At 44.1% G+C, this 13,068-nt stretch overlaps 1 protein-coding gene across 6 annotated transcripts in view; it reads left to right on the top strand.

Annotated features, from left to right (window-relative positions):
• PSD3 (pleckstrin and Sec7 domain containing 3) overlaps window positions 1–13,068 on the top strand; it is a 661,802-nt gene that overhangs the window by 211,105 nt on the left and 437,629 nt on the right. Inside the window, exon 1 of one of the 6 annotated variants that reach the window (XM_077152671.1) lies at window positions 8,873–8,925. The exons of the other annotated variants lie outside the window; for them this stretch is intronic. Within the exon in view, the coding sequence (XP_077008786.1) occupies window positions 8,905–8,925 (21 nt within the window). The 5' untranslated portion in view covers window positions 8,873–8,904. Of the gene's footprint in view, window positions 1–8,872; window positions 8,926–13,068 lie in introns of those variants that run through there. 6 annotated transcript variants of the gene reach the window in all.

Below are 13,068 nucleotides of genomic sequence, written 5' to 3' on the forward strand. Positions count from 1 at the left end.
TTTTGAATGTTGATCTTGTAACCTGCTACTTTGCTGTACTCATTTATTAGCTCTAGTAGTTTTGTTGTGGATTTTTCTGGGTTTTCGACGTATAGTATCATATCGTCTGCAAACAGTGATAGTTTTACTTCTTCCTTTCCAATTTTGATGCCTTGTATTTCTTTTTCTTGCCTAAATGCTCTGGCTAGAACCTCCAACACAATGTTGAATAATAGTGGTGATAGTGGACATCCTTGTCTTGTTCCTGATCTTAGGGGGAAAGTTTTCAATTTTTCCCCATTGAGGATGATATTAGCTGTGGGTTTTTCATATATTCCCTCTATCATTTTAAGGAAGTTCCCTTGTATTCCTATCTTTTGAAGTGTTTCAACAGGAAAGGATGTTGAATCTTGTCAAATGCCTTCTCTGCATCAATTGAGATGATCATGTGATTTTTCTGCTTTGATTTGTTGATATGGTGTATTACATTAATTGATTTTCTTATGTTGAACCATCCTTGCATAGCTGGGATGAATCCTACTTGGTCATGATGTATAATTCTTTTAATGTGTTGTTGGATATGATTTGCTAGAATTTTGTTGAGGATTTTTGCATCTATATTCATTAGAGAGATTGGTCTGTAGTTTTCTTTTTTTGTAATATCTTTGCCTGGTTTTGGTATGAGGGTGATGTTGGCTTCGTAAAATGAATTAGGTAGTTTTCCCTCCATTTCGATTTTTTTGAAGAGTTTGAGGAGAGTTGGTACTAATTCTTTCTGGAATGTTTGATAAAATTCACATGTGAAGCTGTCTGGTCCTAGACTTTTCTTTTTAGGAAGCTTTTGAATGACTAATTCAATTTCTGTACTTGTGATTGGTTTGTTCAGGTCATCTATTTCTTCTTGAGTCAAAGTTGGTTGTTCATGTCTTTCCAGGAATCTGTCCATTTCATCTAAATTGTTGTATTTATTAGCGTAAAGTTGTTCATAGTATCCTGTTATTACCTCCTTTATTTCTGTGAGGTCAGTAGTTATGTCTCCTCTTCCATTTCTGATCTTATTTATTTGCATCCTCTCTCTTCTTCTTTTTGTCAATCTTGCTAAGGGCCCATCAATCTTATTGATTTTCTCATAGAACCAACTTCTGGTCTTATTGATTTTCTCTATTGTTTTCATGTTTTCAATTTCATTTATTTCTGCTCTAATCTTTGTTATTTCTTTCCTTTTGCTTGCTTTGGGATTAGTTTGCTGTTCTTTCTCCAGTTCTTCCAAGCGGACAGTTAATTCCTGCATTTTTGCCTTTTCTTCTTTTCTGATATAGGCATTTAGGGCAATAAATTTCCCTCTTAGCACTGCCTTTGCTGCGTCCCATAAGTTTTGATATGTTGTGTTTTCATTTTCATTTGCCTCAAGGTATTTACTAATTTCTCTTGCAATTTCTTCTTTGACCCACTCGTTGTTTAAGAGTGTGTTGTTGAACCTCCACGTATTTGTGAATTTTCTGGCACTCCGCCTATTATTGATTTCCAACTTCATTCCTTTATGATCCGAGAGAGTGTTGTGTATGATTTCAATCTTTTTAAATTTGTTAAAACTTGCTTTGTGACCCAGCATATGGTCTATCTTTGAGAATGATCCATGAGCACTTGAGAAAAAGGTGTATCCTGCTGTTGTGGGATGTAATGTCCTATAAATGTCTGTTAAGTCTAGCTCATTTATAGTAATATTCAGATTCTCTATTTCTTTATTGATCCTCTGTCTACATGTTCTGTCCATTGATGAGAGTGGTGAATTGAAGTCTCCAACTATTATGGTATATGTATCTATTTCCCTTTTCAGTGTTTGCAGTGTATTCCTCATGTAGTTTGGGGCATTCTGGTTCGGTGCGTAAATATTTATGATTGTTATGTCTTCTTGTTTAATTGCTCCTTTTATTAGTATATAGTGTCCTTCTTTGTCTCTTTTAACTGTTTTACATTTGAAGTCTAATTTGTTGGATATTAGTATAGCCACTCCTGCTCTTTTCTGGTTGTTATTTGCATGAAATATCTTTTCCCAACCTTTCACTTTCAACCTATGTTTATCTTTGGGTCTAAGATGTGTTTCCTGTAGACAGCATATAGAAGGATCCTGTTTTTTGATCCATTCTGCCAGTCTATGTCTTTTGATTGGGGAATTCAGTCCATTAACATTTAGTGTTATTACTGTTTGGATAATATTTTCCTCTAACATTTTGCCTTTTGTGTTATATATATCATATCTGACTTTCCTTCTTTCTACTCTCTTCTCCATACCTCTCTCTTCTGTCTTTTCATATCTGACTCTAGTGCTCCCTTTAGTATTTCTTGCAGAGCTGGTCTCTTGGTCACAAATTCTCTCAGTGACTTTTTGTCTGAGAATGTTTTAATTTCTCCCTCATTTTTGAAGGACAATTTTGCTGGATATAGGAGTCTTGGTTGGCAGTTTTTCTCTTTTAGTAATTTAAATATATCATCCCACTGTCTTCTAGCTTCCATGGTTTCTGCTGAGAAATCTACACATAGTCTTATTGGGTTTCCCTTGTATGTGACAGATTGTTTTTCTCTTGCTGCTTTCAAGATCCTCTCTTTCTCTTTGACCTCTGACATTCTAACTAGTAAGTGTCTTGGAGAACGCCTATTTGGGTCTAATCTCTTTGGGGTGCGCTGCACTTCTTGGATCTGTAATTTTAGGTCTTTCATAAGAGTTGGGAAATTTTCAGTGATAATTTCTTCCATTAGTTTTTCTCCTCCTTTTCCCTTCTCTTCTCCTTCTGGGACACCCACAACACGTATATTTGTGCGGTTCATATTGTCCTTGAGTTCCCTGATACCCTGTTCAAATTTTTCCATTCTTTTCCCGATAGTTTCTGTTTCTTTTTGGAATTCAGATGTGCCATCCTCCAAATCACTAATTCTATCTTCTGTCTCTTTGAATCTATCATTGTAGGTATCCATTGTTTTTTCCATCTTTTCTACTTTATCCTTCACTTCCATAAGCTCTGTGATTTGTTTTTTCAGTTTTTCTATTTCTTCTTTATGTTCAGCCCATGTCTTCTTCATGTCCTCCCTCAATTTATCGATTTGGTTTTTGAAGAGGTTTTCCATTTCTGTTCGTATATTCAGCATTAGTTGTTTCAGCTCCTGTATCTCATTTGAACTATTGGCTTGTTCCTTTGACTGGGCCATATTTTCAATTTTCTGAGCGTGATCCGTTATCTTCTGCTGGCGTCTGGGCATTTAGTCAGATTTCCCTGGGTGTTGGACCCCACAGGTTGAAAGATTTTTCTGTGAAATCTATGGGTTCTGTTTTTCTTATCCTGCCCAGTAGGTGGCACTCGTGGCACACGTTTGTTTAAGGGTTCCACCAGTAAAAGTTGCTGTGGGTCCTTTAACTTTGGAAAACTCTTGCCGTGGGGGAGGTTCGGCAGCCGAAGTGGCTTGGAAGAGTGCCAGCCGGCCCGGAGGTCCGAACGCGGGGAGGGTTGCCGGCCGCTGCAGCCCGGGAGAGCGTCCGACCGAATTTCCTAGTCGGCCCGGGGCGCCAAGCGTGGCGGGAGGGCGCCAGCTGCTGCAGCCCGGGAGAGTGCACTGTTCCCAGCCGGACCGGGGAGTCACGTGTTTGGAAGGGACTCCCGGTCACCGTTCTCCGCGGTCTGGGGATTTCTGACCCAACTCTCTCAGTTGGTCCGGGGGGCTTCGCGTGGTGGGGGCGCCAGCTGCCGTGGCCCGAGGGTACTGCCTGCCCAATTCTGCCAGCTGGCCTGGGAAGGAGGAAGGGAGGGACTCTGGCCGCTTGCCGTCCCACCCGGGAAAGCCCGCGCCCCTCGGCGATCTCACCGGAGCTGGTTCTCCCAGACAGTCAGCCGTTCCAGGATGGGGTATACCGTCCCTTTGATCTCCGTCATGGCTCCAGGAGCTGCTCTGTATCATCTCCACTCCCCCAGTAGCTGTTTTGGAGGAGGAAAGTTGAGGGTGGCAAGGCTGTCGAGGCCAGTGGCGGAGGAGCCGGTGAAGGCGGAAGAGGGCACGGTGGTGGTTGGAGAGCCGCTGGAGTAGGAGGAGAAAGGGAAGGATACGATGGCGGATGGAGCGCCGCCGGAGCAGAAGGGGGAAGAGGGAGAGGAGGGCGGGCTGGCTGGCGGGGTGTGAGCGCCGTGCTGGGCCGGCGGACAAAGAGGGAGAGGAGGGCGGGCTGGCTGGCAGGGGCCGGACTGGCTTTTAATAAAAAGGGATTTATTTCGTTAGTTCGTCAGAGGAAAGGCAGCTAACTTTCAACTTAGGTTCTTTCTTATGTGGGAAGGCACAGGGTAATCTCTGCTGGCCTCTCCAGGCCTCTGGGTTCCAACAACTTTCCCAGGAATAATTTCTTTCTGCATCTCCAAAGGCCTGGGCTGAGTTGTGATTGTTGAGATAAGGTATGCTGAGCTGCTCGGGCTGTGCTACATTGAGCTCTCTCATGTAAGCTTCCAGCCAATTAAATCAAACATCATTCATTGTAGCAGGCATGCCTCCTAGCTGACTGCAGATGTAATCAGCAACAGATAAGGTTCAGGTATCATTGGCTCATGTCCACAGCAACAGAACTAGGTATCTTCACCTGGCCAAGACAACTGAATCTAACTACCACGTGAATCTACAATAGAGTCTATATGCAGGTGAACAATACATAATCCACACATTTAAATGTCCATGCAAATATATGTGCACAGATATATTTTTAGTGAGAAAACAGAACACTGGCTGTCTCAAGCTGAGTTGTGTAAGAGGATGGTAGAATGGGGCTCTTTCTCAGGTTCTACTGAGGTGCCAATGCCATAGACATCAGGGCAAATGGGAGACAGGCCTCCACCCCATTTGCAGAATTTTAAGGAAATGGTCCTGAAAAGCTGTTTCACAGTCTTGGACCCCTTGGTCAGATGAAAGTTCTAAATGAAGTGGGTCTATGAGGAGAGTGGGAGGGGCTGGTAACAAGAGCTGCTGCCTCGTTACCCTATTAGCTTATATCTGTAAGCTTAGAGAGGGGCTTTCAAGGGGACCCATTGTAGATTTTTTAAATGTGTTCCATGCAGCTGCAAGATGCCTCACTTATGTCCCAGAAAGCTAATGGAGATGGTGGATTAGGGTCTGGCTTTCTCCCAGGACAACTAGAGTGAGAGAGGGTTGACCATTTGCTGTGAGGGTGGGGCCAGGAGGATGCCTACTTGGTGCTGCAAATCAGCCTGCACTCCCAGATTTGTTGAGTGTTTCTTGTGAATCAAATGTGGGCCATATGCAAGAGAGTTGGAATGAGATCTATCTTTTGGGGTCTGTCCAATAGGGTGGGTTGGAGAGCACGAGAGTTGAACAGGAAGAGGCTACAGGTATCCCATTGGCATCCAGGATGGAGGAACAGGGGACAGTGTCCTCATCCTTGCTCCCTTTTCCACTGTATGCTTCCAGCTGAAGCAGGGGAGGAGATTTAATACTAAGTCAAGTTTGGAATTTGGGTATTACACAGGACTGGATTATTTACTTGCTGCATTAAAACAGTATTTAGAGGATCTGAGAGTGAGCTGAACATTTTCTGGGCCTCTATATTTTCATCCAATGTTAGGGGAAAGTTTCTCCAACTGATTAATGGGATAATGGAAGGCAGTTTTGGTTATATCAGGAACATAACTGATTCAACATTCTGGTTATAATATATATGTGGTTTCATTAGATTTTCCTCAAAATTCCAGGAAGCTGGAATGGTTGGTAGTTACCTTCTTTTGTAATAATAAAATATCAATTAATTCTGTCACCTGGAAACTTATATATTAATTAAATGTCTTTTTAGTGAATGACAGAAGTAATTATTTTTGCATAAAATTGAATAAACAAAAATTAGTAGTACTAGGTCATGCATAAAAAATAGCTTTAAACAATATGAGAAGCTGCTAGAATTACAGGCATACAACACCAGCTCTTCCATCCTTCTTGAAAGTAACAGAGTTAAAAAATGAAAAAAAAAAAAAAATAGAGAGAAGTGATGACTGCAGGATGTAGGGGAAGAACAGAATAGAAAAACTACCAATTAAACACTTCAGGGAGAAAAAAGATTTACATAAACATAACCTGGAAATATTCCATTAAGGAACATCTAATTGTTTTCCTCCTCCTTCACTGCTTCTTCTCTGACTCCTTTGCTGGTTCTTATTCAGCTCCCTTACTTCTTACTATGGTAGTGTCCCAGGGCTCCATCTTTGGATCTTCTCACCACCATTCACTCCATGGGTGATCTCAGTCAGTTTCGTGGTGGTATATGCTGTCTCTACTTTAACTCCCAAACTTACAACTCCAGCAGCGACTTCTCACACAGTTTTGCCGGGTTCAGTTAATGATAATTCCATCTTTCCAGTAGCTCAGCCCCCAAGCTTTGGAGTCACCCTTGATTCTTTCTTTTATACCCTACATCCATCCACCAGCAAATCCTGTCAGCTAGATTTTTAAAATATGACCAAAATTGTAACACTTCTCATTACTTCCTTTGCCACTGCCTTAGCCCAAGCCGCCATCATCTCTTGCCTGAATGACTGCATCGGCCTCCTGTCTCCCCCTGCAGCTTCTAACACATCACACGGAGTGATTCAGCTAACACCTATGTCAGATTGTGTTACTCTCCTATGCAAAGTTCTCTAAGGGCAGTTAAAAGCCCAGATCCTTACAGTGCCATCTAAGGTCCCACACAACTCCTTCCACAAATCACATCTCCTACTACCTTTCCCCTCGCTCACTCAGCCCGAGACACACTAGCCTTCTTGGTGAGCCCAAGGCCTTTGCACTTACAGTCCCTCCTATCTCTGCATGGTTTGCCCACCCCCCCCCCCCCCATAGGTCTTTACTCAGATTTCATCTTCTTAGGGAAGCCCTCTCTGAATACATTCTGCAATCATCTACTCATTCCTCCGACTCCTTCTCCCCTTCCCTGTTTCATTTTCCCCCATCACATTTATCACCATATAACATCCTCAATGTATATGCTTATCTTATTTTCTGTCTCCCCAAGCCCATTAGACTATAAGCTCTATAAGGGTAGAGCTGTTTCATTTACTGCTATAGTCAGTAACTACACCTAGTATATAGTAGGTGTTCAGTAAATATTGTCAAATGAAGGTTCATTCATTCAAAAGAACTTCTTAGAGGTAGGATAACTTAAAATTGGCTAAACCTTTTATTTCTGTGTATATTATTATTATTGTTGTTTTAAGACTCAGCTGAACTTATTTGAGTCAGGGAAAAGGTTATCTGAGTACACTGTATGTCTTAGATTACCCTCTGACCTGACATTTCTTGTGCACTTACCATAAGCAGGCGGTATCCATTTTCTCCCTCTCTTTCCTCACTCATCTGCTCTTCTCAGGCCCCTAAGCACAGTAACCAAGTCTTTTCTCTTTGCTTGTCTCCCAGTCTTCTTACCCATCCAGCATCTATGTTTCATTCAGCATAGTCCCAGGAGGCCATTCTTCGGATGTAGGAATGGGTTTGTATAAATGCATTCCACCTCTGGTGGTTGCCAGGGGCTGATTTTGAGAGATGGGGCCGGGGTAGTCAAAGCAAAAGTAGGCGACTCAAGTGGCAAGCTAACTTTGCTGCATCCTTGCAGTGCTCTAATCCAACGAACCGACAGATTGACGTTAAACCCACCCGATAGCTAAGGATGCTGACTTGCCCAGCAGGCCAGGAAACTCCAACTTTAGCATGTTGGTTGCTTCCTTCATTTGGGCATGCTCTATTCATCACATGAAATAAGTCTAGTCTTCGTGACATTAAAGCTGTAATGCAGATGTACTATGAATACCGTGCAGCTGGCCACATGGCGTTCTATCTCCCGGTGAACTTAAAAGTGTAGTGCTCTTTATTTGCAATAGACCTTAGCGACAGAGTGGCTTTTAGGGCCCCCTCTCCCTTTGCCAGGGGAGGGCGCCTTTTTAGCCCCTGCCAAGAAGAGAAAAGGCGCCAATCTGTAAAATTTTTATTGAAAATGCAGTTTTATAATGACCCATCCCACGGCATGCACTTCTGGTGTTAGAGACAAGGCTGCCGAGTGGACATGCGCGCCTTCTTCCAAGAGGCCCCTCTTTTCCCAAGAAGAGAACAGACCCTCTGTGGGTCACAGGGCCACAGGGCGTGGCTCGTCGCCGGAGGAGTCCCTTCAGAGAGGCCCGCACACGAGCCACAACACGGACCCAAGCGGCTCTCCGCCAGGCCGCCCGGGATCCCAAGGGGGCGGCGTGGGAGCGTGTCCCGGGGCCGCGGGCGGTGCGGGGCCCCGCGTCGCCTTCCGGGGCTGGGCGGGAGGGCGCCGGTGCCTCCCCGCCGCCCACCTCCCAGCTCGCGGCTCCCCTCACGCGGCCTTTCCTCAGAGGAAACACCTCCGAAAGCGCCTCTCACTTTCCTCAGTGTGTGAAAACTGTCAAGGAACAAGACAAAGCAACAGGCGGCTTTCCTGTTCCCGGGCGGGAGGCCCGGTCGTGGGCGAGCGCGCGGCGAGAGGCGGCGGCGGAGGGGCCCGCGGGCCGCGCTCCGAGGCTTCCCGGGTGCCGCCGCCGGCCCCGCCCACCCCGCTCCCCGGGCGCCCGGCCCGCCCCCGCCCTCCGCGGCCGCCGCAGCTTTCGCTTTGACGTTGCTGGGGGCCAGGCGGGCGGCCGCGGCGCGGGCTCCGCAGCCTTCGCAGCCTCGGGCAGGGAGCGCGCCGGGCGCCGCCGCGGGGCTCCTCGCCCGCCGCCCCTCGGCTGTCCCGGGAGCCCAACAAAGAGCGGCGATGAGCCGGCCGCGGGCCGTCGCACCCTGAGCGCTCGCCGCGCGCCCGCTCGCGTCCCTCAGCCCCGCAGCGCCCGCAGCCCCGGGCGGCGGTGTCGGCGCGGCGGCCGGCGCGGGTGATGGAAGATGGAAGAAAGGAACGTCGCGGTGAGGCTCGAGCCGGGAACCGACCGGGTGGAAGGGGGTGTGTGAGGTGGGACGTGGGGTGCCACGTGGGGTGCCACGGTCCGATCTGGGCTTTGATTTGCGTTTTCGCTCCTCTGCTCCCCAGTCTCCCTGGGCCAGTTGTGTTGGTGCGTTACCGTCAGGTTCTGGTAACTATTTTCCTTTTTGCTTTTTCTTTCTTTGTGCTTGTTAGGAACCCAGGAGGGCCAACTTCGGTGGTTGTTAGGTTTAGGGATTCTTATCCAACCTCCCCTACTTTGAAAACGTAAGAATTAGAAGAAAAGCCGAAGTAACTCATTCTCGTTTAATGATCAAAAGAAGGAAAGCTTTAAAGAGGAGCTCATGTGCCGGTTTTTTTCTCTGCCAAGTCAGCTCTTGTATTTAGGGACTATCGCGTTTCAGTGTCAGAGAGAAAAAAAAATAGCGTCTGGCATTGAGTGAGCAAACAGACAAGGGAAGATTATTTGGTGTAATATTCAGAGTCGCTTTTAAGACGTTTAAATCATTCTGTTTTGCATACATTTGCATGCACCCGCTGATTTCAGCTCGAAGTTCTGGCAGGATAATGTTAAGAGATTTTTTAAAACGGGTTAGAACGTGGGTTTAGAATATTGTTGGTGACCTAAATAATCAATATTTAGTTTTGCCATTTCCTCCTGATGTTTAAGGATGTTAAATATCCACTAGGCAGAGGGTGGAATGGGCATTACAATTTCCGTTTCCAGAGGCTTGGTTCACGACAGTGGGACGCTTCGGAATGACTCTTGAGTGGGTCCAGGTGGTGGTTGTGTAGGGAAAGGTAGATCTGGAAAATCATTCTACGTGGGAGTCTGGGAACAAATGCTTCAATTCATTAACTATAATTACGTGCCAAGGATTTCGCTAAGCACAATAGAGGAGTAGGAAGGGATTTCTGCTCCCTAGGAGCTTGCCCTCTAGTAGATTTCTGGGTGGGATGGAGGATCCCAAAGGAAGCAGAGGTCTGGCCTAGAGGACTTGGAAGTCCTCAGGGAGGAGCCGGCAATTGAGTTAGACCTTGAAGGAGGGGTTGCTTGGCTTTGTGAGATGTGGGAGAAAGGAACACTGCTGAAGGGAAGGAAATGTATTTTCTGTCTTCTTTCAAGAAATCCTTTATCATCCTTTTCTTAGAGTATTTATGAATCAGGAGATTTTCTTTTAAAAAGTCATTAAAGTCCTCTTCCGTGGTTAAAAATGCAACATGTGCAACAGAACCAGTAAAACAATGCAAAATAAATGACCACTTCCCTGAGCAATTTTAATGGCTCAATAGATGTCCTTTCACAACTTTCTAATATCCATCCACCAATCATACTACAAATATATATGGTTTTTGTCTTGTTTGTCAGATATTGCATTGATCTAATATTTTTGTACTCAGAGAAACAAAGTGGTACCATGGAAGGCACTTGGACTAAGGAGCTAGGGTATATGGCTGGCGAGTTTTTACCACTGTCTTGGGCAAATCATTTAACCCCTGATGATGGGGTTGGGTTACATGCTCTTTTTCAAGGCATTCTAACTCTAACATTTTATAGTTCCATGCTTGGACATGCATTTTTTTTTGGGGGGGGGGGGCACATGGTCCAGGAATTGAGCCTGGGTCTCCCGCATGGAAGATGCGCATTCTACCACTGAACCACCCATGCACCCTGGACATGCATTTGTATTACTTATTCAGTGATTTACTCTTACCTTCACATTCTCAATATCTGTTTTATGGTCCATGAACCGATCGATCAACAGTGTTATCTGCACCATTGAATGCGGGAGGATGATTAAAGTTGCAAGCTAAAATAACTTTATTAAAGTGAAATTCCACAGTTGAATGTTACTTTAAAAAATTCAAGCACATAAAGCTTGATTTGCAAATCTCAATGTGTATTGACACTGTTCACTTTATTCATAACAAAAGAACAATAGAAACTTTACTATGTATGTTGAAATTAAGAGGTTCGATTTTACCTTTAATTAATCTGAATATAGCCTTAAAATTGGGAAACCTTGGAAATCCTTATAGACTAGTAAATCTTGGAAATTTGGGGGAAAAAAGAAAATAAGAGAGAAAAGCAGCTTATTAAAAAAGAAAGCATATGTCAAGAATGTAGAGATACTTTCCATCAATGTGATTTTTTTCCTTTTGGGAATCCTGTATAATTTTTCATGCATTATTCTTAAACTAAGCCACTGTGGTCAAGGGTTGATTTCAGCCTTGGTTGAGAGTTGCTGGGGCAAAAACCGTGTGAATAATAAAATGTGTGTGCGCTTTGGACTTGACTGATCTGAGGTTCATCTGGGGTAATGTCATTTGGCAGTTATAAAAAGAGCATTTTTTGACTTGGGTTGGATTAAGAGGTGAGTAATGGATGGTAATTCTCCCAATTTTTGGAAATTAATTCATGCATGATTGAGGTTTAAGCAATCTGTGAAAAATAATCTGGCAATCAATAGGTGACTAAAGTTTGCATACACTAAGATGTGAATCAGGCTTTCAGAAAGCTGGGGATTGTTCTAACCGTAAATCTCTGCAAGTGCCAGGGTTTTGGACTTCCCTGGCAGCCTGGGCCCTGCACAGCAGTCCTTGACTTCTTTTTGTCAAGAGTGGAGATGTTTTCTCCTTGAATACCGTCTCTCAAATCTTCTTGAGTTCTTTTACAGTTAAACCAGCTTTGCCTTATTTTGGGGAAGTACAGGATCCAGATGAAATTCTCCAGTGCTTTTGTTCAAAGTGTCTTGATTATCTTGTGTTGTTTGTGTGATTATATGCAGACTCAGAAATTTGCTGGAAAGAACTTAAGCTGGGGCAGTATTTTTCGAGAGTGTGCCCCTTAGCTCCTTTCCGCTGTTTTCGGTGTTAAGGGGCTATCTTACAAAGACATTTTTCAAAAGCTCCAAGTGTAGTAGTGTTAGTTGCGTAACAACAGTGGTAGTGTAAACCTGGTCACAATTTGGAGAAAAAGGATAATGTGCATCAGGTAGTTAGTTAACAAGTTATTCTAAAATCCAAATGATCAATTATCGTGCCTCATTTGAAAATAAGATTTAACTCAAAACAATAAACCGGAATCTTGATAAATGCTGTTTTATTTGTACCAAAATAGCACATGTCTCTGCAGACTGTGCTTGGCATCTTAAAAGAAAGATGTGCCCAGGTGGTCAACAAATGGGGCCTTGGTTGGTGGGCAGGGACATTGTTGGCCCTTCAGGGCTCAGAGGTAGTGAGGCATTTTCTCTCTTGGGAAGATATATGGTACAAGGGAGCCACCAGCTCCTCTCCCCTTCCTCTGCGTCGTAGCCACGCTGTGGGCGGGCAGGCCACTCACTCTTAGGGCTTGGTTAATAGCCAGTAGCCGCTTGGCACAAAACTGTCTTTCTGACTATAAATGAAGGAGGTGAATCAGAATAGTTTAAACATGTTGATGGGATGTGTTTTAAAGTTTATTCTTCGAGTTAGGCACAAGTGGGGAAATGAAAATTTTGGTCTGAGCCAGGGTCTCTTTTCTTACATGGTATTTTCATGTGGACTTGGGGTCTTCTTTTTTTTTTTTTTTATTTTATTGTATTTATTTATTTTTAATTTTTTATTAATTAAAAAAAAATTACAAGAAACACAAATATTCCCAACACATACACTCAGCAATTCACAATATCATCATATAGTTGCATATTCATCATCATGATCATTTTTGGGGTCTTCTGAGAAACAGCATTTTCCTTTTATGTTTCATCTTAAGTCCTAACTTTGGGAGAATGCTTACTTTTTTTTTTTTTTGGCGTGGGCAGGCACCAGGAATTGAACCTGGGTCTCTGGCATGGCAGGCGAGAACTCTGCCTGCTGAGCCACCGTGGCCTGCCCTGGAGAATGCTTACTTTTAAATCATGTTTTTCAGTCATGGTGCATTGTTATTATTACAGCTAATGTTTATTGAGCTCTTGCTGTGTGCTTTAACATGGATTATCTCATCTAGTCCCCATGACAACCCTTTGAGGTCAGTACTGTCATTATCTCCATTTCTACTAGTGAGGAACTTGAAGTCCAGAGAGTTCAAGTAACTTGCACAAGAGCCCATAACTGATAAGTTGCAGAGCTGAGATTTAAACCCAGGC

This window comes from Tamandua tetradactyla, chromosome 3 (genome assembly GCF_023851605.1).
Source record: "Tamandua tetradactyla isolate mTamTet1 chromosome 3, mTamTet1.pri, whole genome shotgun sequence".
Taxonomy (NCBI): Eukaryota; Metazoa; Chordata; class Mammalia; order Pilosa; family Myrmecophagidae; genus Tamandua; species Tamandua tetradactyla.